This window comes from Lissotriton helveticus, chromosome 5_1 (genome assembly GCF_964261635.1).
Source record: "Lissotriton helveticus chromosome 5_1, aLisHel1.1, whole genome shotgun sequence".
In the NCBI taxonomy this organism is placed as follows: domain Eukaryota; kingdom Metazoa; phylum Chordata; class Amphibia; order Caudata; family Salamandridae; genus Lissotriton; species Lissotriton helveticus.
Genome location: NC_136065.1, coordinates 1,848,753,638 through 1,848,780,581, shown reverse-complemented (window position 1 = coordinate 1,848,780,581; position 26,944 = coordinate 1,848,753,638). Strand labels below are relative to the sequence as shown.

Sequence of the window (26,944 nt, the reverse complement as noted above, 5' to 3'; positions counted from 1 at the left end):
TTCTAACGCCCAAAAACCTACTAAAAAGTAGCCCAAAGTAGCCCAATATTGCTACTTTTCGCAAGGAGGGACAGGAACGGCGTCAAGCAGGCGGCGAATTGCATTGTGGGTTTGGTGTTGCAACCGTTTGCCATGTAAATAGTTGTTTAATATATAGTTGTAAAATAAAACGTTTTAACATATTCCCTTGCTGGAGTGTTGTATATTTCTAATATTTGCCTAGGGTTTGTCGTTATTTGGGCGGGGTGGGCGGTGGAGCCGAGCTGTCTTGCAGTCATAGCGTCGAGTTCGGCTCTTCTCACTAGTTTCATATTTCCTGAGGGGTTGTTCCGAATGTTTCCATTTCAGCGAGGTCGAAAAGAGATCTCATCAGTGGCCTACTGATTTTGCTCGATTCCTTTTGCTTTTCCTAACGATTTTTATGTTCTTTAATTTGCTAGCACGATACAGCGGCTAATCCGCATTTTTCTTTATATATGTCCTTTTTATTAGGGGTGTCCTCCGGTGGAGCCAGATGGTCTACCTCTAATAAATGGTCCGGGCTGAACCAACTACTGAACAATGGGGAGAAGATAGGCATGACGGGTTACAACGGGGACAAAAGTCTGCACTACCTATCCTTCACTACTTTGCGGAGACTAGATAGAATATTTCTATTCTACAGTATTCGCAAATAGGGAATACCCAAAGAGAGAGCCAATTTCAAACAATCAGTGTTCGGACAAACAATCAATCAATCAAATGAGGAATAAAGATAGGCGCGACGGGTTACAATGGGGGCAAAAGCCTGCGCTACCTACCCTTCACTATCTGCAAAGAGAGAGATCTTCCTGTTCCTCCCTGTTTGTAGGCAGAGAAGATCCTTTCAGAGAACCAATTCCGAACGATTAATGTCCGGTCAAACAATCAATCAGTGGGGGATAAAAATAGGCACAACGGATTACAACGGGGGCAAAAGCCTGCGTTACCTACCCTTCACTATCTGCAAAGACTAAACAGAGTATGGCGACTCCGTGCTTGTTTGCAAATAGAGAATGATCCAAAGAGAACCAATTCCAAAACAATAAATGCTTGGGTAACAATCAATCGAATGGAGAGGGAAGTAGGCGCGACGGGTTACAACAGGGGTAAAAGCCTGCGCTACCCACCCTTCACTATCTGCAAAGGGAGAATACTCCTATCCTTCCCCGTTTGCAGACAGAGAATCTCTCAGAACAAAACAATCAAATGCGTAATACTAGTATTTTCCAATGACAATCAAACAATCAATTCGCAATTCGTCGTGTTACACGACCTTACCCGGACCGCATGGACAGTTTCTCGTCTTCCGTTTCCAGCGCCCGATCGTCCTCTATTCTCCGTAATTGCTGTGGCACTCCTGATGGTTCCCAGTCAGGACCGTAGATCACTCGAGAGAGGTCTGCTCGGAACCAGTGAAGTTCGGATGATCGGCTGCCAGACAAGGGTCTATCGGACAGGAGCTCTTCCCGATCGTTGTAGTCATTCACTCTGTCGTTGGGACCTCTCTCACTGGATCCACGTGTCGCTGATGGGCCCCATGTTTGGGACGCCAATTGTGGAATCAAGGGTTCAGGCAGGTCAGGTCGATTACCCCTTTTCCATGTTTGCCCGGCGTTAGCCGCTTCTCACCCAACTCATGATTACCAAATAAAGAGGCAGGCGCTGGAGACTGGAAGGCAGGAAACAGGAGTTTATTTCCGACGGAACAGAACACGTAAAATCAGACAACAGGGTATCTTCTCGAGGTGCTCTCCTTAGGTTCTCTACGGCTCCGTCTTTTATACACAGGTTTATGATGCACAAACATTCCTTATTGCAATAAAGACACTTTGAAGTACAAAAAGGGCATGTTTGGGATCCCAGCTCCAGGCCTATTCCCATACCGGTCGCTCTGATGTTGTTTTCCCCTCCCAAATGTAACATGTGATTGCAATCTGCAGCCGGACATTCCAACAGGACACGAGGGCAGGAGGGGGTGGTCTGATCTAAGGTTGGGCAGGCGATAAGATCACGTTTTGCTATGCGGGGCCGGGGGGGTACATCCACGAGACCTAGTTTTATGACTTGGGACTGGGTCGAGAGGCCAGGTGTAGCCGGGGGGTCATCAGAAGAGAGGAAGGGTGTTCCTGGGAGGAATGCAGGGGTGTCGGTCAGATCTAGGGGTGTGAAGGCCTTCATTAATCACCGCTCCTCTGATGTGAGGCGAGGTCCTACTGTAGGAAGCAATAAACTGCATCTGTTGGGCTAGGTGATGGCCTGGGATCAGGCCGGGCAATCGGGCATGGAGGAAGAGGTTACCGAAAGGGCCTGTTCTATGGGTGGGATGAAAGAGCGAGGGGGCAGGGGTTCAGCACGGAGGCAGGGTCGTGTTTAGAGGTGCGTTTATGGCCCGCGCAGGAGAGACCGGGGGCTGTCAGGGCGCTGGGGAATACTCGCGAGGCTAGGGAGTGGGGGGGAGAGAGAGAGACGCAGGCTATTGGCAGTGGGCAGAGAGGTCATGACACAAACATGGCTACTATCTATGTTCGTGATGGGGCCTAAAAGGAGACAAGATGGCGGGGCCACTGTTTCGTGACTTTCGCTTTACCTTCAACAGTGGCGAGGGTGAACACAAATGAACGCCGCTTATGTACATATACATTGTCATTTTCCACAGACTTGGAGTACTACTACTCAGCTGCACAACTCCAGTGGGTGGCTCAGTGGTGGTCGGCATTCTCTCATACTGAGGAAAGCCTCACAAAGGTACACTTAAGGAAGGGCCTTGTGAATTATCTTCTATGACCCCCACACTAACCTGGATGCTCAGTCCACTGGATTTCATCAAGTGGTCAGGGCCTGCTTAGAGAAGACCATTAGATTGAAGGGCTAGCTATCTCTTTGCTGGGCCTACCTATGACAGGGCGACTGCTTGTGGGACATCTTCATTCATGGCATAATGCGGGTCTCTTCACTGTTGGAAACCTGTTTCTTAATGGAGAGGTAATGGACTTCTTGTGGCAGACTGAGATCTCCCACCCTGACAATTTCTGACATATTGGCGCATAATATGCTCTTTCCTATGATCTTCCACACTCAACATCAGTTTCCCCTGACACATGAGGTATAACAAACACTGCACACAGCAGGTACTTGGGGGAAATTAGTGAGACTGATTTTTACAACAGATCGACTCCTCCCGCTAACCTCTCTGTACTGGCTGGGAGGGGGACTTGGCCAGACCTCTGCAGGAGAAGGAATGGGTAAAAGCTATGGAGTATCTGCAAAAGGTTTCTTGGAGGAACACATTTTACATATATCTAATATTCTAAATCAGGCCTAACTTACACTGGCCAGTATCAATCGCAAATTGCCCCCGATTTCTAATTCTAGTTGTGGCTCTCTTGAATATGCTGTCGGCCTGCCACATCCTGCATCCTTATTGGTCTCTGGTGATACAGGTATTGTCAAATACAACTGCCCTGTCTGTCCCAAAGACCCTCATTGCGATACTCATGGGTCTCCTTGCCCTAAACTGGAGCGCCCTGCATTTTGGTTTGTAGATCGAGCTCTACTGTTAGCAAAACGAGCGTTCACTATGCTTTGGAAACAGCCATCGACCTGCACCTTGGCAGCCTAGGCATGAGCAGTTGTCATGGGCAGCTGGGCAGAAGATATGCTGTTATATAGAAAAGAGAAGAGAAAAAAAGAGAAGAGGAGAAGAAGAGAGAAGAGAAGAGGTCTGAGAAAGTATGTTATCAAGCAAGCCTGGGACAAGTTACTGGAGAAATTGAAAGGACTATACTAAAGATGATACACACCCACCATGATATACCCCTGACCCACACATATAGACCTACAAATGCATGATGTAAAACGTGTTAAACTTTGACCAACTGGGAAGGGACATGCTAAGAGGGGTCCTTTCTTTCACAGAAGCACTGCTGTGCCTCAATCAGACAAATAGATCGATAAGCTAACTGCTTTTAGGTCGGAGCCTACCAGATAGCGCAGCTGTCTGGTATGCAAAAGACATCTTGTGGAGTTTCGGAAAGTTGACCTGGAAATGAATTCTGCCCATTGCTTGCCATTGGCTTTGTGGTTTGTAACTCACAATTTATTGCTTATCATTTGCTGACTTAGGGTCTAAGTTCATGTCCTCCCTCCCATGCCAAAACCCTTATTTACCAGTATCCTTCCGAGAGCACCCTTTCTGTAAACAGGCCTGAATTGCTGTGCATTCAAAGACAGAGGTCAAAAGTCAACCCGTGTCTTCCAGAGAGCTCGATGTTTTCGGTGGACTTCAAAGTGAGAACGTTTATAGGAAAGAGGAATGCAGACTGATTAGTCTCCGCATGGAGTCCACTGGTGCCCCTCCTATGCGCCACTTATGAGGCTGTAACATAACCCTTAAATAACATATCTGTTATGTCAGTGTTATTACACGTGATAACACGAGATAGCACGAGATTGTGTCTCGTGTTGGTTAGTTGAAATGTTGAGGAATGCATCATTTGAATTGGGGGGTTGTTGGAAGGTGGGAATGATGCGGGCATTAGGATTTGTACTGGACTTGAAACAAGACACATGCATCAATAAACCCTCGAACAAACGTCATCCTGTTTCCTGGTATCTTTCTACACTGGCAACGATTAGGAAACGAATATACAATTGGATAATTTACTATTGAAAAAAAGGGTTCCTGATATATTTTATTTTTACATTATAATTTTTTTTTTTTCATATAGAAGTTTTTAAACATGCTGTTAGAATTGATGATGGTAGTGCTTGGAATTTGAATAGAGTTTCTATATTTAGGGGTAAGGAAGTTGTTAGATCTGATGGTGACAGTAATGTATTTTTGTATATTAAATCTAACAATGAAGAAAACCTCGCACAGGAAAATCCTACACCCACTCTTCCCATCATTCCTTCAAAAAAAGTGCCAGAATTCATCGTCTTCCTGAAAAGTACAAGGATTTTGTAATGAATTAATATTACCATAAATGATACTAATTGTATGGAACGAAGATGGTTGTAATTTGAATTATCCAGATGTTTTCTTTGTATATAGTTATATTTCGATTATTATCATTATTTTACTTCTATGTATCTTACTTTTTTTTTTTTTTACAGAGAGGGAGGTGTGTTATGTCAGTGTTATTACACGTGATAGCACGAGATTGTGTCTCGTGTCTATCTCGTTTTGGTTAGTTGAAATGTATTTATTTATTTTAGAGGTTTTATATAGCGCTAGCTGGACCCAGGGGTATCAGAGCGCTTTACATTTTAGAGACAAGAAGGTCAATAAGACAGGGGACATACATAGCATCAATGTATATAAACAACATATAAGACTCCGCCTGATAGATTTCAAAATGATACATATGGGAAATAAGCACATCAAAATATGGAAGATGTGAATAATCAAAAATATCAAAAGGCACATATTGAAAAAAAGCGGGAGGGGCAGAGGTGGGGGGGGGTTGGAGGGGATGAGGGCTGAAGGTGGACAAGGGAAGGAGGGTGCAAGGAGGAGTGAAGGTGGTAAACAGGGAGGGGGAAGCGACGAGGAGGAAGGGCGAGTAAGGCTGAAAAAAGGGAGGGCGGATGCATCTAGGGTCGGACAGATGTGGCCAGTGGAAGAGAACAGATATGGATTAGGGTCCTCAGTATTTATTGAGGAGATGTGGTTTGAGTTCTTTTTTGAAGCTAGAGTAGGAAGGGTTGCAGCGAAGGTCAGTTGGAAGGGCATTCCAAATGCAAGGAGCGTTGCCGGAAAAGGATCGAGACTGGGTGGTTTTCTTTTTTAGAAGGGGGGATAAGAAGTAGGGTGTTAGTACTTCTCAAGGAACGGAAGCAACCGGATTTAGTGAGTTTGTTAGCGAGGTAGGTCGGTGTATTCTGATGAAGAATTTTGTGTGTAATGCAGGCTGTTTTGTAAGTGGATCTACCTTCAATGGGGAGCCATTTAAGGGTTTTAAGGGCAGGGGAGATGTGGTTGAATCGCTTGCAGTCTGAGGTAAGCCTTGCTGCAAGGTAAAGCACAGATTTAAGAGGTGCTAGGTGGATCTTGGGAATTCCGGTGAGAATGGCATTGCCATAGTCGATGCGAGAAAGAACAAGGGATTGGATTGCTAGTTGAAATCGATAGGGATGAAGGGTTGATTTTCTTTAGGTGGCGGAGATTGAAGAGGGCTCCTTTGGCAGAATTATTGATGTGTACCTTGAGGGTTAGGAGGTTGTCAAGGGAGATCCCTAATGATTTGACTGAGGAGGACAAAGATAAGGAGCAGTTGAGGGCATTAAGGTCGGAGATCCAATTCTGAATGGGGAGCTGGTTATTTTTAGGGGAAAAAATAATAATTTCAGTTTTTTTAGGGTTGAGTTTGAGGTGGTTACTGTGGAACCAGGCTTGAATCTTGATGAGTGTTGTTGAGGTGAAGGATGTCAGCATGAGTTTTAATCTTATAATAGAGTTGGGTGTCGTCGGCATAAAGATGGTAGTTGATCCCGGCTTGTTTAAGAATGAGTGTGAGGGGTTCCATGAAAAGGTTAAAGAGTGTGGGAGAGAGGATGGATCCTTGCGGAACTCCTAAGGAGATGGAGGTAGGGTTAGAAGGGCAATTGTGGATTTTGATTTGTTGAGAACGGTGTTGTAGGTATGAGATGAACCATTTGTGTGTCGTACCATTCAGGCCGAAACGATCTCTAAGAACATTGAGAAGAGCAGAGTGGTTAATAGTATCAAACGCTGCAGAGAGATCAAGGAGGATCAGAAGGCTAGATTCACCATTGTCAAGTGAGTGGTGGATGTCGTTAACAATGTTTAGCATGGCGGTTTCAGTGCTGCATCCTTTCCTAAAGCCAGATTGGAAGGGGTCTAGTAATCTATCTAGTTGGAGAAGAACACATTTTTCCGGGGCTTTAGAAAGAAGGGGAAGGTTGGAGATGGGACGAGGGTTATTGAGGTCGTTTGGGTCTGCCAAAGGATTTTTGATAATGAGGGTGATTTGGCCTAGTTGCAATGAAGTGGGGACACAGGCGGTGGCAAGGGAGCTGTTGATAATAGAGGTCCAGGAAGGGGTGATGTGTTTTAGGTTTTGGACAAGTGTGGAGGGGAGAGGGTCTTTGGTGTGGGAGGAAGGCTTGAGTTTGGAAATTATGTTAAAGACGTCTCTTTCAGTGACTGGATGGAAGTTAAGCCAAGTGGCATTATTTTTAGTAAGAGAGTTAGGATGATTGGAGTCCAGGAAAATGGAGGGCAATGTGGGGTGAGGGAGATCAGAGTTATGATGGGCAGTAGTAGGTGTAGGGGGAGTTATGATGGAGGGCGGGATATTAAGAGAGATGTTCGGGTTAGTGGTAGGGATCGCAGTAGAGAGGAAGGATTGCTCAATTAGTTTAATTTTGTCTGAAAAAAAGAGAGCAATTTCTTCACATCTAGTCGTCGAGGCCAGTGTGACAGGGGGAGCGGAAGCAGTTTGATTGCGCACAATGTTGAATAGTTCTCTTGGCCTATTTTGAGCTCGATCTAGTTGTGACCTGAAGAAGGAAGTTTTTGTCTAAAGATGTGTTTTTTGTAGCACGATCTAGCAAGTCTGAGGCGGGCCAGGTTAGAGGGAGAGGGGTGCTGTCTCCATAATCTTTCAGTCAATCTGAGTCTACGTCTTTCATTATTTAGGTCTGTGTTAAACCATGATTTGGAGGGGATATTTCTTTGCTTTTTGAGTTTGAGAGAGGCTAGAAGGTCAAGGGTAGCAGTGACAGCTTTGTTATATTGTTCGGTTAGTTCATTCGTGTTAAGGGAGGGAGGGATAGCGAGAAGCTGGGCATGAAGTTTGGATTCAAGTAAGTCGGGAGGGATATGACAGATTTCTGATCAGTTTCATGGGTTTAATAGTTTTGGAAGGAGGGTGGGAGGCAGAGGTGGTTATGGAGAACAGGATAAGGTGATGGTCTGACCAGTCAATGGGAATGATGTTAGATAGGAGGGCTAGATCTTTGCTGGTAATGATAGCGTCAAGGGTGGCTCCTTTGGAATGGGTTGGTGATTGAAAGATTTGTTTGAGGTCATTAATTTCGAGAAGGTCAGAGAGGAGGGATATTGAGGGATCTTTAGTATCATTCCAATGGAGGTTAAAGTCTCCCAGGAAGATGTTTTTACATTTGGAAATTGAGGATTGGGTAAGAAGGTTAGATAGCTCGTCAATGAATGGGTAGTGATTTCCAGGCAGATTATATATATTGTGAAGGCGGATGGGGGAGGAACCCTGTATTTTGAGTTCGGCTATAAGGTATTCAAAGGAGGCATTTTCGGTGTTATTGATAAGGGAGATCTGTAGTTCGTCTTTGAAGATGATAGCTACACCACCGCCTTTTCGGATGGGTCTATCTTTCCTAATGATGGAGTAGCCCGGGGGTGAGAGTAGGTCAAGAATGCTTGTAGAGTGGTCATTAAGCCAGGATTCTGTAAGGAACGCAATGTCGATGGATTCGCTAAGGATGGTTTCAGAGATTTCTATGGCATGTCGGGCAGCGGAGCGGCAGTTAACAAGCATGCAGATGATGGGTTTGGGAGTGGGTTTAGGAGATGGGAGGGCATGGATGGAGGTGAGATGAGGAGGGGGCCTAGGTGAGACAGGTGAAAGGGGAATACGACTAGTCCCTAATATGACGGGGATGCTAGAGAAGGGGGGAGGGGTGTTCATTGTTGAGGAGTATGGAGGGTAGGAATTTTGAAGGTCGGAAATCTCCCGGTGAGAGAGGGTGCAAGTGGTGCGGAGTGGTCTTTGAGCCCGGCAAAGCAAGGGAGTTGTTTTCCACGGGTTGGGGGTGGTGGGGTTTATTAGACCATGGCTAGCGGTGTTTCTTCGGAGAGGGAGGTCGCTGGATTTGAGGTTGAGGAAACGTTCCTAAGACGAGAGAGATCTCTGGTAAGAGTGGAGAGGTTAAGTTTGATGTTGCGAAGGGAGTTTGAGATGAGAGTGAGGGGGTAAATAGGGTGTGGTGGGTGAGGACAAAAGGGGTTCGGAGTTAGCTGCAGAGGGGGGTCTGCTCTGAGGAGGCAGTGAGCAGATGCAGGCAGGAGGCCTGTTCTGAGGAGGAGATGAGCCAATGCAGGCAGGAGAGCAGGGAGGGCTGTAGTTGAAGGGGAGAAGGTTTGGCATGTCAGGGTAGGTGGGAGATGAGACCTCTGCGGATGAGAAGTTAGGAGATAGCAAGGAGGTACAGTTGCGGATTGGTGAAGAAGTGAGGGGGGATAATGGGAAGAGTGTCGTTCAGGAAGGGAGAGGATGAAGAAGGAGGGTGTGGGGAAGTGTGATTCAAAGGGTGTGAGGCTGAATTGGGAGGGGAGGAATGAGGGGGTGGAGGAGGAATGCATCATTTGAATTGGGGGGTTGTTGGAAGGTGGGAATGATGCGGGCATTAGGATGTGTACTGGACTTGAAACAAGACACATGCATCAATAAGTCCTCGAACAAACGTCATCCTGTTTCCTGGTATCTTTCTACAATATCATGTAACATGCGGGTGACAGATTAGGCACAGAGAGATAGGTGACTTGCCCATAATCACAGGATGTTCCAGCGGAGACTGCTGGTTTCAGAAGACATCTGTGCTTCGAATGTCTCCGGTTCACAGGCAGTGATGTGGTCTGTGGACCATGGCTTCTCCACGTGTGCGGTCTTGGGGGTGGGAAGAACTGATGTGCTGGGTGAGGGGGCTTTTGTAACCCTGCTTAGGTTGTGACTAGTAATGGTGCACTATTTAAAGCGCTTAGAGTGAGCGTGCGGCTGCAGGGTTTTCTTTCATGTTTGGGAGGGTGTCGTTCTTGTTACTGCATTTCATAGTGGCGTACGTAGGTTGCATATATGTGGTGGGGGAAGGGTGGCTCTTGGCACAGCGGGGTGCTGGTCGAGAGTAAGACCCGCACTTGCCTCGGGCTTGCGGCCTTACAGAAGCACATTAGGCGCACTCATCAGTAGCCCGTTGAAAGGAGCGAGTGTTTTAATTGATCTTGAAGGGATGAAAGGTCACGCCAGTCCCACCGGATTGTGATCTACATAGATGGCGGATGGGTTGTACAGAATCCTTGCAGTCAATGCATTTGATGACAAAACATCGTGTTCACGTAACTTAACGGCTGGGAGCGTTGTCAGGGAGATGGATATAAGAATAATATGTTGTACAAATTAATAACAATGTTGTTATTACTGGTCTCAATCGGAGTACTAGCGAGGGAGGTGGTCTTAATGTTATTGCGGTAATTTGTTGGTCGTAAAAGTGGTGTTATTGTCGTTAAAATTAGTTAGCTTAAACACTTATTTCTCTTGCACCTACATCCAAGCTAAAACAACCCCCCCCTTTTACAAAAATAGACAGCAGAGTGGAAAGACTACTGTACTAGCACTTGTTTGCAGTGAGGAACGGCTGGATAGGCGGCATCCCATTTAAAGATATTCTGAGGTGCGGTGGATGTGGAAAGAGATCCTTCAGGGTGTTCTGTTTAGCGAGAACCTGCTATTGCCAAACATTGTTGGCATGCGAGGATTTCGGCCACACAGTTATGCAGAATGAGCAATACGTGTAGCTCCTAGTTCTTTTACAGCAGACCACACATAAAGCGACAGAACAGTAAAAGTAAATGCGCCCCTTTTCTGATTTAGCGCTTAAATCTATTTCCAAGGTCGCCTAGTTTTGTAAGAGAACAAGCGAGGCACTGGGAAACAAAACAACTTGCCTAAGATCGCACGGTGTGAACAGGGAGGAAATACAGGTTTATAATCCATGCCTCGTTTAAAAGTCTAGCAATGTATTCTGACCTGGACTAAATGATGTTCCTGAGAAGGTGGGAGTCAGTCGCAGGGGTCAACAACTCATCAGCGTGATTGGGTACGCATTGTGTTTAGATACTGATGCACAGTAGCGCACGTGGACTTAAAGAGAACGGAGATGGTTAGAAGGTGGTGTGCACCAGCATCTAAATTGTCCTCCATGGAACCAGAGGACCAGCTTTCGAATGGAGGCTTTCCACTAAACCTCATTGTGATCCTAGTGCAATCGCTTAATATCCCTTTCGCCCGTTTCCTTGTATCTCAAAATGTGGAGGTGCCAAAAACAAGAAGCATTGGCAAAGCCCATAGGTCTTGCCTATGTGAGATCTATAGGCTTTGCCAATGTTTCCTAACTATGGTGCAACATGGCTGAAAGTAAAGGGAAAAAAGCTGTATGACAGCCAGAATTAAAAAATGTTAAAAACTTTCAGCCATGCTGCACTGAAGCTAGCGCTACTGTACAATACGGCTAAAAAAAACACTGAGAAAGCCAATAGATCTTGCATGAGCGAGACCAGGGCACGAGTCAGGGGTACACGCGGGTGAACGGCATCCACACACTATTTTCACAGAGTGAACTCCATCCACCCTAGCAAGAAGTTAAGCCCCACTAAATAATGTGCCCTGGTGTAATTTCCAAACACCAGGACACTTTCAGAAGCGCCTGCACGTTGTCTGCTTTCCATATAAAACTTTACAAATAAATAAATCTGCAACAAGCATCAACGTACAGGCGGGGACAGGGCTTTCTTATTTTAAACTCCTGCTAGGCCCATAACAAAGGCCGAATTTGAGGGGTCATCAGGCCTCCTTTTGTTTGAGTCTCTTGGCTGGGAACTGTCAGGAGTCTCACACCTAGAAGCAAACGCAGCAGAGGGGAAACAAAGGTTAGCACTTCACACATACTTAAGAGAGGCAGCTTTTCACTTTGTTCAGGCTCTGTTTACTAGCTATGCATGCACTGTAAGATCAGATGTGTTGGTCTCCCAGTATTTTCACAAAATAAATGTAATTTATATAGCGCTTAATACCCCTGAGGAGGCGTTGAAATATTTTAAGTACCACTATTTTTTCTTGCATAGTGCTACTCATCCAAAAGCAGAGTGTCAGAGCGCTTTACATCACACGTACATATCAAAATTGTGGCTTGTGATGCCACTTCCTATGATATAATTTTCTGTGATGCCACATATGATGTCATGTGCTGTGATGTCACGCATCATGATGTCACTTGCATACTGCCTAACTAGGTTATTCCCCCCACTTCTTTTTTTAGGACTTGTGCTCTGAGCGAGCCCTACTGGCTTTGCCAATGCTGGCTATCCTGATGATCTTGATAGAATCGGGAATAGGGGAAGGAGTTGTATGATAGTTTTTTTTAATTTGTTTTAACTGGATATTAGTTCTGTAAAAAAACAGTACATGAAAAACAATGCTCTAATGTATCTTATGCAGTCTACCAGATGTAAAATCTACAACTCTGCACCTCACTCGGAATATGATGCAGCTTACAGTTTGCTCATCGTTTCTATTGTCTCATAGCGAAAGAATCCTTGAAAATAATATTTTGCCAATGGTTTGCTTTGCTTTCAGTTGCAGTACTCTGCAGGGTTACCCTTCCTCAATATATAAGACACAGACAAATAAATAAGGACCAAGATTAAAAAGTATGGCTATTTCTTTTACTTGAAATATTAGTATTAAGTTTACCATACAAAGGTCAGCACCTTTGAAACTGCAGGACATGGCACAGCCTGCACCAGATGCTCGAAGGAGTAAAACAATATACAGTGCTACATTGAGTGGTTAAAAGTACAGAAACATGATTTGTTTAGAATTAGAATCATTACATGTGTTAAAACCATAATTTCAGTTTTTCAAAAGTGCATTCTTAAAAGAAAAAAACATTGGATATGTTAGCATGAACACAATCTCCAGCTCAGATAAAAGACTAGCTTACATGTGCTATCAAGTACGTCTGGCCAATCTCTCGAAGAATACAGAGATAATACTCTTCAGGAGTAGAGTTTTGCCAAACATAACCTCTTTCTGGAAATCATCCTACATTCCCTCCCCACGCACAGACACTAGGTGTACCTCTAAGTTGCATCAATCCAAAACCTTCAGACTAACCAACCAGTCCTCTTCAAACTCTCTTGCCTAGGTGTCAAAACAGGTGAAATGCCTTTCTACCATAATTCTCAGACAACATGAATAAACCAGACCGTTTTACTTTTCTTGGATAAAACATTTCAATACCTTAATGGTTCTATCCGTATTCAAATATCAGAGTCATTTCAGAAAGGCAATGGTGTCCTCGCCACACACTACGAACTCCCAATGCCTCTCTGACCTTGCGCACACCCCTACACCCTTCGAGGAAAAAAAGTGCTGAAGCTGGGGATTGTGTAATTGTGTGACAATGCTACCAAACATTACTAAACCCAACAAGGACAGTTCTATAATCTAAAGCTTATTCATATGAATTGGATAAAAGTAAAAGGTATAAAACTCAAAAGGCAAAGTTCAGGGGCCATCCGTGGCTTTTATATTTAGCCTAAAGTGCAATTTGGCAAAATGTAATAACCCCATACAGAAATGTTAATAGGCAACAAAGCAATTAGTGCAGGTTCTTCACTGTAGTACTTTTCATGCTTGCAGTCCCTCAGCACCACCATTCTTTTCCATTCACAAACGGCTCTAAAAGGTATACAGAGAAGGACCGAAGTATTCTGCTCCAACATGGGACACAATCTAGATCTATCATATCAGTTAAGAAGTTAGGTCTTCAAAGTCCTGGCAGAAACAAAAACCTATTGCTAAATTCACTGACCAAGTGAATGTAACCATTGCATTTACGTTTGAGCCCCCGAGGGTCACAGATGAGCATCATTTTTAAACCCTGCGCCGATTGGCACAAATAGAGTTGGCAAAAAGGCATAAGAATCTAGAACAGATTTTCGGGAGGTTCTCGCTGCACAAGCACTTGGGTTTCACTGATGATTTGACAAAGTACCCAGACCCACTGATATTGGGAAGGGATAACCCAGAAGTAAGAAGGGATAACCCACAAGTAAGAGTGAGTCGGAGCACAAATCAGTACAGTTTCTTAAAACAATGGCGATCTTCCAGTCACTACTGGCTAAATAAACTAATCAACATTTTACCAAGTTAACCTAGGCGCTTCTAGTAATGATGAAGACAGAACAGGCTTACGAAAAGAACGATCCAAAGATCTGATATCTGAAATGGGAAGAGCTACACAACTGACAGATGTCACTATATTTAACAGTGAGTCTGCCTGGCAAGTGCCGGACACAGGGCACTATTTAGGGGCCCCCATGACTTACACGCAGCAAACCACATTCACAGGCTGATTAGACTGTAGAGTAGACATCACACAAAAACAAATGGAGCCAGCCTTGTATGCACAATTCACAGTACACATAACAAGCAGCAAGGCTAGAGTGCACTAATAAGGCATTCACCACTTCAGAATTCTAGGTTGCCTTGAAAGGAACAAGTAGCACAATAGTAGCTCTGCATTTATAAGAGAAAATACACCACCATCCACAATACATCATATGTAAGACTTTGGTAGGCCTTTCACAACCAGTTAGGGAGACCTCCTCCCTCAGGTTCTCACTAACTCGATCAAGTCCTGAATATTTTATCAATTTTTCACTAACTTCTGGTGTGTACGAGCAATTAGTTTAAAGGAAAACAGAGACTACAACATCTAGAAGGTATTAGTCTGTTGTAGAAAAGTCCAGGGCCAGAAGAAATAGCCAAATTGTATGAACATATGACAATGGCAATCTATACAACAACAATACAGTATGTACGAAAAAAGTGATTAAAGAACACCCCTAATACTGGTTACACCAATAGCAGACACAGACAAGCAACATTTTTAAAACGAGCAACCAAAGAATTGCAAAATTAAATTAGCAAAACCTGTTCCAGAAGAACTCAACAACCAAGTTATTGGCAGTTTAACGAGACAAGCGAAGAGCGAAGGTTGAATAGAAGAGAAAGGAAATATTACCTTAATGACAATCCTGAAACGTAGTTCTTGGCTCTCTCCTTTCCAACTATTTGAAAATGTGCAAAAAGAGACTGCAAAAGATGCTGTCACTTTACACTGCTTACCAACGGGACCCAAATACCTCTTCCTTGTGAATAGCTCACCAGCCTCAACTAATGTGCTTCCTACTATCCTCACTCATTTTTCACACCTGGTTTTCTGCCAAATGTGGTTGGACCACAGTATATGTTTAACAATGGTAAAGGCAGGAATTGTAAAGGGAAAGAAGGAAGATTTTTTTAAAGCACTAAGTTTTCTCTTTTGTCCTCTTGCTACTTCCCAGCTGGCTGAGAATAAGATTTTACAGCCTCAAAAATGCTGGCGTGGGACAGCGCTATAGCACTGGGGAACTGCTTCATATCTTTTGAAACATAGGCACAGTGAAATATGCTTAAATGAAGAGTAGCATGCATGGCAACCTCAAAAAAAAAAACTCTTATGAGCATTTATCTGTTGAAAGCTAATAATGTCGTTTTAACTCTACTAGAATGATTTTAAAGGAGTTATGTGAACTGAACTCCTTGTGTTTATGGGCATATAATTCCAACTATCAATAGTAGCTCTTACAGCAGTTGCTGGGGATCAGAGTACCACAGTTATAGAAGAAAATATTAATGGATCTTTCGAACACAGCTTCAATCTCACTCAAACTTCTTAGTGAAATGACAGTAGCAAGGAAATCTATCTTCCATTTCAAGGGATTATTGTCACAGAACACCAAAGATTCAATATTTTGTTTATTAAAGCGGTAATGACTAAATAGAGATCCTGTATGGAAAAGGTTCTCTAAACGTAGGATGCTAACAGAAATGTCCATTAATCCTCCTGCTAACTATTTCAAGTTCACAGGAGAAAACGTGTGTGAGCCTTATGGGACAGGTAGCAATGGCAGAGAGAGAATGCTAGTCTGAGCTTTCAAGTTTTCCTGAGTCTGCTAGTTGTGGCATGAATCTGCTAAGAGTGTGATCAAGCCATTCCCTGTTGTGTGGAGGATCTGCTAAATGTTTGATAAACCTCTTCAACCTTTACATGTGCCATATGCTTGCCTCTTCAGTGGTATAAGTGACGATCTAAATGTATGCTGACACCCAAAACCACTCTTGGATAATTCAGCAAGGAACAGGACTGTCTGCTAGACCCATGAGTTTCACTACATGTTGGAAAGATTCCCTCGGCATATATGGAACTAAAAAGATTTGGTAATAGAATGATGAGAAACATTTTTTACTATCAGACGGGCCTCCAGGCAACAGAATCCCATTGCCCACACAAAACGTAACATCTACAAATACTCTGAATTCTTATCTGCTCCAAAGTCAACACTGGCATCAAGGGTGTTAGTTTGTAGCTCTCTGTACATCTCATTGCTCCACAGTGACCACCAGGTAGAGCTAAAGAGAACCCCTATAATGCAAAGTTTTGACTAATTTAACAATGATATTGGAACAACGAAGAAATGCACTGCATGGTTGCAACGCCTACAGAACTAGGCAGCCAGAGTGAAATCAAGTGCCACAATCAAACCAACCCTTCTAGTACTTCATTGTCTTCTACTGGATCCAAAGATTGTGTTCAAGGTCCACTGCATCATATGCAGAGCCTACAGGTGTAACTTCCATAAAACAAATAGAAAGCGTCACCACACAATGCCCCAACTAGAACATTTTGTTTAGCCACAATAGACTTAACTAACCTACGAAATCCCAAGAGGATGCAACATAGAGGCAGACCCTGTAAATGTAAGGTACAAGATTGGGGAAAACTAAGAAAAATAGTATTTGTTTTAAATGTAACTCTTAACTTAACAGGGGTGCCGTCTCATCAAATTGGACTAAATTCCCCACTCACTACAAGAAAGTACCTAAACCCGGAGAATTCTGCAGTAACCGAATGAAGCTTTGTGTGATAGACTAAATAAATACTTAAGGAGACGTATGAAGGATTCAAGTATTTTACTAAAGCTTAGAGGCAAAAGAGAACCCCATTCTCTCATACTCTGACACCGATCGATTACTGACAACATACAACTAAAATGTTGCATTTTGACAAATCCAGTTGTGCATACAATAGTTTCTCAGAAACTATACTCAAGTTCAGAAACAGTAGACAGGGAGGCTAAATAACTCCCGAAAGTGAACAAGCAGATCTGGACCTAGGAAAGTACCCGGAGGAAGTTGGTGGAAACGCAACATCTTACAGTTGTTGGAACTCTTAAATCTATGGTAAACCTTTGGGGTTAATGGAAAAGAATAAGGAATTGACACAACCGGTATAGTTACCAAGTAATACAAAAAGACCCCGATCCTGCTATCAGGAATGTAAAGTTTGGACACAAGCAATGGTCCACTGACACAAAAAGACCTACTCGAGAAAAACAGAGTGAGTTGAAGTCTGACTGAAGGACTGAACTATTCTTCTGCCATTTGACAGGAGGACTGTAGAATATACTTGGGGTATTCATATATATATTATTTTTCCTCTTTTATGTGAAAGGTTATGGAGAAACAGTTGTACTGAAGCACGGAGGCTCACCATTAATCCTAGGGAGTAGAACAATTTATCTACCTGCAAGCTCCAATGAGGTATGGCTGTTGCTTTGTGCATCAGAATATTGGCAGTTCTCTCCTTCAGCAGAGGAAGAAATTACTTCAGCTCAGAGAATAGCGCCTTTGGTTTGCGATCTCTTGGGCTGACCATGTCTTTGTATGTTTACATCCTGGCAAAGTTAGTTCTGCGTTTGTACAGCAGTACCTGAGAGGTTGATGGCTAAAAGTACTGATCTTTAAGGAGAATTGATTCCTGGAGCCACCAGGGAAGACAGTGATTAACTTATTCTGAGATGGCTAGCTGCTTAGAAACAAACGCCTTCACCTGGCTGTCCATTAAAAGCAACTAATTTGCAGACAAGCTGTGGAACTGCATGGATTCAAGAGAATGTCAGACCTAAGAGGCTAAACAAGCACCACCTCCTTATCTGTGGTCTAGATATGACATGGACAATTATATGGTTATGCACTTTTACTAGTCCTAGGGAGGCTACATTCCCAGAGAAAGTCATTCAAGAATATCCACCAGAATAATATCAATTGAATTATCAGAAATCATCTTCAACATATAGCTGGGTGTAGAAACCCCAAAGGTGCGTACAGTTTTGCAAATACAAAGAAGGTTTTTGCCTATGTACTAAAGGACTGTGAGCCTCCTAGGAAGCTGTCATGGGATACTGGAGGAAGGCTCATGTTGTAGCCTTTCAAGATTATTTTCCAAGGTGGCAGGTCTTGGCCCACTGTGGTTGAATATACCTCTACTGATGTTCTTAATCCTATGGTCATTTATTCATGCGCAACAAGGTGATCCTTGAAGACGTGGCATATTCTTTTGTAAGCTGTACTTGTTGGTTAAGTTTAGCAATAAGGCTCCTTCCGTTTGAGGCCCTTTTCAGGTTTGTCTGCACATGTAAGCCTGAGAACGATGAACGCTACCCTTTTGCATAAATATTTGATTGCGCCACTCCTGCTTTACCATATTCATAGGATTCTTCAATCATCAGAGAAAACATTTTTATTCTGCCACAGGACAAGAGTGACTTTGTCCTATTTAGATCAGATGTATCAAGCATCATTACTATTGCTATTGTTTTTGCTGTACAATCTACTATGTCTGTAATCATATTCTGTTGAAAGACAGGTCATTTAACTTCTAAAGTTTGTAACAAAATAACTCTTCATTCAGTTGTTCTAGTGAAATGAAAAAGTGTCATTTTTTTAATCTTGTCCCGATTTTGCAATTTGTAAGACTTATTAATACAGCTGCATTTCCGTACCTTTCTTTTTATAAGTGTGTGCCCCTGTCTTTGCGTCCTTATCTAAGATCAAGCAACCTTGTGTTGTCGGTCGTTTATATTGGTCTAGTGCATAATTAACTATAAACAACTGTACCAGGAGATGTACCACTATCACAAAAGATCAGTCTTTAAGGATGTAACATCTGGCAAACTAAGTTTTGAACAATCCGTGCTAACAATGTGTACAAGTCCTGTGGAAGAAGCTTGCTCAATTATAGACCACTCAATATGCAAAAGTGGCTCTGATGACGTTAAAAAAACAAGTTTCGAAAATGGTCTATAGCTGCAGGTTTAAAAGGTGAAACAAAGTTACAGCTTGTGGCCTTTCGCAGGACTACAAGAAATTATTTATTTGGGTGGAGTTCAACATAGTCATCATCATTCCAACTGTCTTGTCTGAGGTGGAGTATCACCTGAACAGAGAGCTACTTCCACTGGCGTAGTGGTGGAACGGAGTATCAACTATAGGTAGTTGTGGGGTCTCAACCACTTATGATCTATTTGCATAATATATAACAATTCCGTAATATGGACTTGTTATACAAATTTATTTGACCAGCCTCATTATCACCAGACATGAGGTGTGCTGCCAAGTTTTTAAATGAGTGTAACTGGTGCAGCTGGCAACAGTGGTAAATTAGTGCCCAGTAGTCATAGCGCTCATGCCTAAGGATCTGCACACTGTCCAATAAAACTGATGGAGAGAATGGGAGTGAAATATGGTGGGGAAAACATTCTTTGAAGAGAGAAGCATAGCACCTCAAGTGGATTTGAATAGTATTGAGGAGGCTCAAACTCCCAACCCCAGGCTCAGTAATGGCAGTATGCTCCTAAATTTGAAGTTCCTCTTCTGGTATCAGACGAAGCCTTTTTCCTCTAATAGAATGGTGTGATTTTCTGTTACAGGGTTATGAGCTGAATTTATCAGGCTACCAAGCACAGTCACTTTCAGACATAAAAGCAGTATTACAAATGTACTGAGATGCTCGAGGAGTCAGACACAAACACCCATGGAAGAAAGTTAGCACAGACAAAAATACTGGAGGATATGGTCCAGGCAGTTTGATCAAGCCAATTTTTTTGCCTGCTTTGTGGTGTTATCCAGCAGAAATGCCTGTCCACTGTGCCAAAATGACATGGCAGGGTACAGCAGGGCATCTGGAACAGCTTGACATTCTATCTTGTGACTGGGAGCTCACCCAACAAGTTGTACTCACTGGAGAATATGCTATGTTATAAAGAACCTGGATCTGAACCAGAAACTAGATTCCTTCTCATGGCAACATCCTGCCACAAAAAGTTGAATCCTGTGCCAGCGGTCCTAGTTCAGCAACCTCACCTGGTTTACTATGTAGAAAGGACAAACACTAACTGACAGAAAAAAAAACGTACACACAATACAGGCCATGTGAATCAATTGCTAGGTAAAAGCAGCCCGCTGAATAAATTGCTGAAGCTGGTCTTTAAGGGCACACATGGAAGAATGATAAAAGTGTGAGCAAAGATGGGGTGAACACAACAAAAGGCGGGGCATCAGTAGAATTCCTTTTCTGTGTCGATAACAGAAAGGCAAACGTAGCTGAGATGATTAGTGGGGGATGTACCACGTATGAAGAATGGTGACTAGTAACCCGTGCCCTTGAGAAGATTTTCAAAGTGACAAGATGGAACTCTGACAGCTTTTATATGGTACAGCTGGAGGTGAAGCAATTCTGTAACATTTAGGAAGGAGAAACCAGGATGAAATAGTAATTGTGTACGCTTTGGAGTAACTTTTAATGTTAAATATATTACTCAGCCCAAATAAATGTATTTTTCAAAGTTAATACATCTATAAAATAGTTGAGTTTTTAAGGCAGTTAATAAGTTGCTGCTCTCAAACATCTGTAGTTATCCTAGAACTAGAAAATCACATCAAGATTCAAAATTTACAGTAAACCAGCCACGAGAACACACTAATGTGAAAGCCATATAGGTACAAACAATCTCTAAAGAACGACTGAAATCGTCTCACTGGCATGCCATTAATTACTCTATCATTTATTGGACTTCATCTAGGAGTGTGCCCACCATACCAACTGCATCATTCTACCGCCAATTACAAACATTTAACATACTTTGCCCATCTACTCCTCCCATTAGAACTTACAAAATAGTAAGCAGCAATTTGAGTAGATATCAAACTCCTTAAGAGTTTAATCTGAACAATGAGATACCTAGGCAGTGATACAACAAATTTCCATAGCATGTAAATGCTGAAAACACCATCAGCCCATGCTCTAAAAAAGTGTATACTGGCTGTAAGTTTCAGAATTTTGTACTATGTGGCAAAAAATATTAACTGAAGTCAAATCCCGATCACAAAATCAAAGCATACTTTGTGGGTGGAAAAGAAATTGAGAATTTGCATTGCTAATAAAGGTCAAGGCTACACATGCCTTATGTGAGAAAAACGAGGAGTGCTAGATTGGTGACGACCCAGATCAACAGTCAAAGACCATCTAAGTGTTCACTAAAGTAAAGGCCAAATAATCTGACGCTATGGATGATACCATATTTGTAAAAAGCATGAAGACAGGAAAATAGCCACAACACATTTAGATGAAATGCATAATTCTCTAGACATGCCCTCGCAGCTTAAAGTCCTAAAAAATGTCTTAACTTGGAGCAACGTTTTTTCCACAGAATTGCACTGAACAAAATCATACACCTCAAACATCAGGCAGACGGACCTGAATTGTAAACAGCTGTTTCTTCTATTTAATACTCAGGAACCTATTGGCTTTCACAATATCCTCTACCAGGATTAAAAAGCCACAATTTCTGGGATCCATGTTTTGCATCCTTTGGAGCAGCAATGAAGACGACAGCTTAGGGAAAGGTTGTGGATGAATCTCTTCAGACACCCACATTAGAGAACCATTGTTCCATGTTCTCCATGGAATATTTAATAAGCAGTTTACTTTGGGACTTATTTTTGCTCTAAATATAAAGGAGGAGGAAGTGGCACTATCAGCTCACATGAAAAGGCTTTTAAGAGTTGATTGACCAATAACTTCCTTTGGATGGACCTACTGACAGTAGTTCTTGAAAAAGATATGAGTGAACCTTTAAGTTGGGGCTCTGCAAACAAACAATGAGGATTTAGTAGCTTGATATCTTATGGATTAACCACAGGAACTACCTGGAAGATTAGAGCCCACACACTGAAACCACATATTTCTACAGATGCTTCTCAAACAGTTGGGTCTGCAGCTTTGAAAATGATAACTTCCTTCTCTCACTCACCATCAACCTGGAAGATGACAAAGACTCCTTTTTAAATAACGTCAGTGTCTTACTAGAACCACCTATCAATTTAAGGGAAAACATTGTGAAGTCTTTACTTTAGTTCTTTTACCTCAAAGTGACTAAACATTTACCACTTTGTACCCCCACCACATTGGGTCACGGTTACAACTGTAATAGTATTTTTGGGGGTTACCTAAACATCGGTTAGGACAGTTTCAGTGAATCCAATCTTTTAAAGATAGCTATAAATAACTCCTGTCCAGAAATAAGTGCTTTGAAAATTCTATGCGATGGCTCCTTGTGATTAATAGAATTATTTTTGAACTTCGATGCATCCTTCACAAGTGTTTACTTGAATCAAAATTGTGTCAGCTGGGGCGCTTTATGGAAAAAAAGGACTTGCATCTATTCTTTCTCTGTTCAAACCATAAAGATGAGAATCCAAACTTCACAACTGCTTATGAAGAATGCAAAACTAGTTGAGCTTCTGACGAGATACTCATCAAGTGACTTGTTCATATAGTGCAGAAAGACTGCACACCGCTAAGTAATCTGTAAAGAGAAAACTCATGGAAAAGTACAAATACAATTAACAAAACACTTTAACAATGAGAAAAAACATGTAAAAAGGGTTATGCTCTGCAAGGCAGTAATTAAATGCTTCTATTACTTTTCTGAGGGTAGAAAAAATAAAGAAAACTGAAGCTAACCGTGGGAGTGATGATTGTTTTCCACAGACAGGCGACTGATTGTCTTACTCTCTCTAAGTAGAGAATTATTAAAAAAAACTTTTAAGACAATGTTTCAGAGGCCACTACTGCCTACTGGTTGAGGATCTAAAAAAAATAAACAAATTGTGCCTTGTACATGATCCAATGTACGAAAACTGATATGTAGAGGGATCATATATCCCAACAGCTCAAGTAGAAAGACAGACCAGTGAAATATTATGCGTAACCTGCAACTGTGAGTTTCCCAATAACATAGAGCATTAGAAGTAGCCATGAGCATCCATGACTCGACTATCCAAGCCTTCCTGGAAAACCAACCTCTCCTTCTTCAATCATGAATCAACATTCTTGTCTGAAGAAAACAGATACAATCACATCCAGAAATGCGCCACTTATAACCTACCCTGACTCTTGATAAATGGCTTTATTCAAGTTTGAGGCAAACCACACTGCTCTTTAATTGAGGTACCTTGCAAGAACAGCTCTACCATGGGACCATAAAACAAGGGACCAGACGCAAAGGTTGCCAAAAAAGGTGCGGCGCTCATATTCACACAAAACGCTCGCACATGAATACCCACGAGCAACGTAACATCTTCCAAACCTCTGTGCATTCATACCACCCTGCAGACATGCACCACCAAAACTGCATGCTGCATTTTTAATTCTATAACACTTTTCCACACTCCTCCCACCCCCGCCTCCCAATTACTAATGTTGGGGATCTTTAAAATACAGAAGTACGCTAATTATTGTACTACCACAATCTTCTCCTGACATTTAGCCAATAAAAACTGGCAACATTTATCAGGAGAAAAAAGCCATAACAAGGAAAGACGTGATTCTGCATGTTCTGTTTCGTTCCCAATGGGGAAACATGCATTGGGAAGTATTTACTGTAGCTGGTAATTATGCCACTGCTGGGTTTCGCAATTTACTGGGTGCAGTAAATACATCCCCAATTCCATACATATGAATCAAGGCTTATGTATGTTAATACATACCTCATAAAGGAACATAACTTAAAGATCAATATAAGAAAAACCCTATTTATAACGACCATATTGCTCATGAACGATGTACATCCTCTTGCACATAAACATCTTCTACACATATAAAAGACTGTCTACCGACTTAGTTGCTTAGATCTTTGTGCCACTGATAGTTTAATTAGCATCACAAATCAATAGCTATGAGACCTACTCTAAAACAATAAATTACTAACATTGCTCTAAACGTTCCTTCTGGAGTAGATGATGCACAACGAATATTAGAAGTACAATGACGTTACTCTTCTTGGCCTGGAAACTGTGATGTTGGATGAATGCAATCAGAGAATCCTTGAAGAAAGTGCTGTTCCTTAACCCAGAGAATGAAGGAAGAAAGTTGAACAAAAAAAGGAAGGGTATTATTAATTATTCCAATGCGAGTTCATCACAGAGGTGGCTTCGTGACAGAAACCAGAGGAAGAAACGGGAATGGGAATGCTTGCAGTTGAATACAGGCTGCGAGACACTCTGGAGAAAGAGGACTGACGGAACTGATTCACTGTTCAGTCAATGGAAAATATAGGAGGTACATCTGAGATTGAGAAGAAAGCCCTGGTCTTCCCACAGTAACTGAATGGAAAAGCGAAGGAAAGTATGGAAAGGGCAGAGAGAGGGAAAAGGAATAAAACCTCCCTGAGCTGAGCTACAAATGAAGACCAAAACCCCAATTACCGACATTTAATTTCAAACTGAAGTAGACAAGAAACCTGTTCATGAAGACTGCATCCTATTTGTAAAGGAAAAAACATTTACCTCTGTGGCTTGTGCCCGCAACTCCAGTTACACACGGCTCTTTCCACCATCACTCCTGATTCTGGGGGCTTGTTTCAGAGGCCAATCTCCCCATTACTGAAACTGCTCTCCTAGAGTGAAATTATTGTTAGCAGCCACTACGTTCATCAACTAAGAGTATAGCTTTTTACCCACTCCCTTGAGTCCGACAGGCCTAGCCTAGATCCATTTGTAAGTGAAGTGACCTTTAATCCAATAAACTTTCCCCTACTAGGCGCTTGTGCCATAGATGTCACTCTTTTGTGGGTTATTCCCTACATGACTGCCCAACAAAGAAAAACGGCTTTTACCTTAGCCCAAAGGACAGTCGTTCGGTTTGAGGGTGCCAGGTTTCAACCAGCACTTGGATTGCACCAATATTTCTGCGGACTGTGCCAATATGCCACGTGCGTATTTACTCCTGGGGCCATTTGTAACCTTGTGGCACATGTCGGTAACAGTGACCCATGTACCAACTACACCAACATTTGAACATAAGCAGCCATCCACATCACTGGCGCTCTGTAACTATAACCACTACAGACTTTGACCATGACTTGCCCCATGCTCCTGGAATCTCCATTCTCCGATAAGACACCTCTGAGTTGTACAAAGGAAATAACATCTTCACCGTGATAAGCACACAGCATCCTATGAATCACATTTTGTTGATTATAAAAAATTATCTATGTTACACCAGTCCAGCTACGGGAAAAGGACACCGATTTTGAAATAAATTTCATTTAGAAACAGACCGCTAAATAAATCTATACAAAACAACTCTAAAATAAGTTCCGTAGTAAAAAAGAAAGAGTGCATCGAACAGTTACACAAGAACACAGCTTTTATCTCGATAATGCTTGACCCACTGTGATGGTGGCTCATGCCTTCCTTAGCCAGACACCATGGACGAAGTCTCACCTCCCCCCGAGATACACAGTGATTAATTTAATGCTCTGGATCGGTTTTACAGCCTCTGATAACGTATAAGGAAAACAGTTTGTCCCCCTCCTCGAGGGGAAGTGCAGGGTATAAAAGCAAGCATATCTCATCAGCTGATATGAAATTATAAAACTCAAGTGTCAGTATTTTACATTTATAAAAAAGTAACCAGAAACACAAACAGGCTCGGGATTAGCTTTGCGGATTCTCTGGGCATAACCAAAGACCTCTGCCAGAGAGCTGTTATCTCGCAGCCTTACGATCATCCGCTGTGCTTTTGGGTGCCACCAGCAGAGACACTACTGAGGCCTTGCACACTCCCAGCCTCGCCTTCCCACATCACTCCCTATAAAGGCTGTAGGAGGGCAGAAGGTCACCCCATTTCTACTGGGCAAATCTGAAAAAGTCAGACTTGGCGAGGTGCGAGTGTTAATGGTGCTGAACTGAATTGTTTTTCTCTGCCAGGTGTCGGAGAAAGCTGTCTTCGTTTGGGTCTCTGTGGTTCAAAGGCTCGCTCTTAAACAGAGCAGGAGGAGGCGGGAGATGAGGAACAGACGAAACGGGCAGGTGGTGAGTGTGATGGGGATTCAGGTAGAGGTGTGAAAAAGGGTGAGCCATGGTCCGCGGCGGTAGAGCGTTCATTGAGTCCATGTCGATTTCTGGAGCCGGAGTGTTCATGACAGGAGGAAGAGTCGTGGGTAGAGCTGTAGTGCTGAGAGGAATCTGAAGAACTGGCATCGAGTTAACTGGACTAGTGACCCGGAAGCACTTTTCTTTGTGCGCTTTTAACATGTTGGAGAAGCGGAATCGCTGCCCACATACATCGCATGGATACGGCTTTTCCCCAGTATGAGTTCGGCGATGTCTTTTCATGTTCGGTCGGCTTGTGAAGCTCTTCCCGCAGATTTCACAGATAAACGGTTTCTCTCCTAAGCAAACAGATACAAGGAACAATATAACATGAGAACTTGTATGTAAAGAATGAAAACAGGTTCAAGTAATTTCAGTGGTTAAGCTTTTTTTTTTCTCTAAAGACACATACACAGCTAAACCAAAGACAGCAACTCAGCGAAGTAAACAAACATTTCCTCAAAATAAAGCATTATCTATTTCCTGCAAAAAAAACTAAGACTAGAGCTATGAAAGGTAGGCTTGGGAGGAGCTACGCTACATGGAACTTCGTTAAGTGACCAGAAAACTGCATCGCCCTACGTGGAGTTCCGCAAGTAGCAGAGTGCGTTAGGTCGCGCCAGTCGAGGGATTTTTAGAGCCTTTTAGGTCTCGCTAGCGTAGGCTGCGCACATGCGCAGTATCGCTGGCGAGATTTTAGGATTTAGAGGAGCTTTCACTAGTGGGCTTTAAACCCCGCCCCTCTTTCCCATTGGCCGGCG

General features: G+C 42.7%; 1 protein-coding gene across 4 annotated transcripts in view; it reads right to left on the bottom strand.

Moving 5' to 3' along the window:
• Positions 1 to 12,506: 12,506 nt before the first annotated feature.
• ZNF652 (zinc finger protein 652) overlaps positions 12,507 to 26,944 on the bottom strand; it is a 529,699-nt gene continuing 515,261 nt past the window's right edge. For all 4 annotated transcript variants that reach the window (XM_078645279.1, XM_078645277.1, XM_078645278.1 and 1 more), the window contains one exon: positions 12,507 to 26,482. In XM_078645279.1, coding sequence (XP_078501405.1) covers positions 25,983 to 26,482 — 500 coding nt within the window. In that variant the 3' untranslated portion in view covers positions 12,507 to 25,982. The remainder of the gene's footprint in view (positions 26,483 to 26,944) is intronic.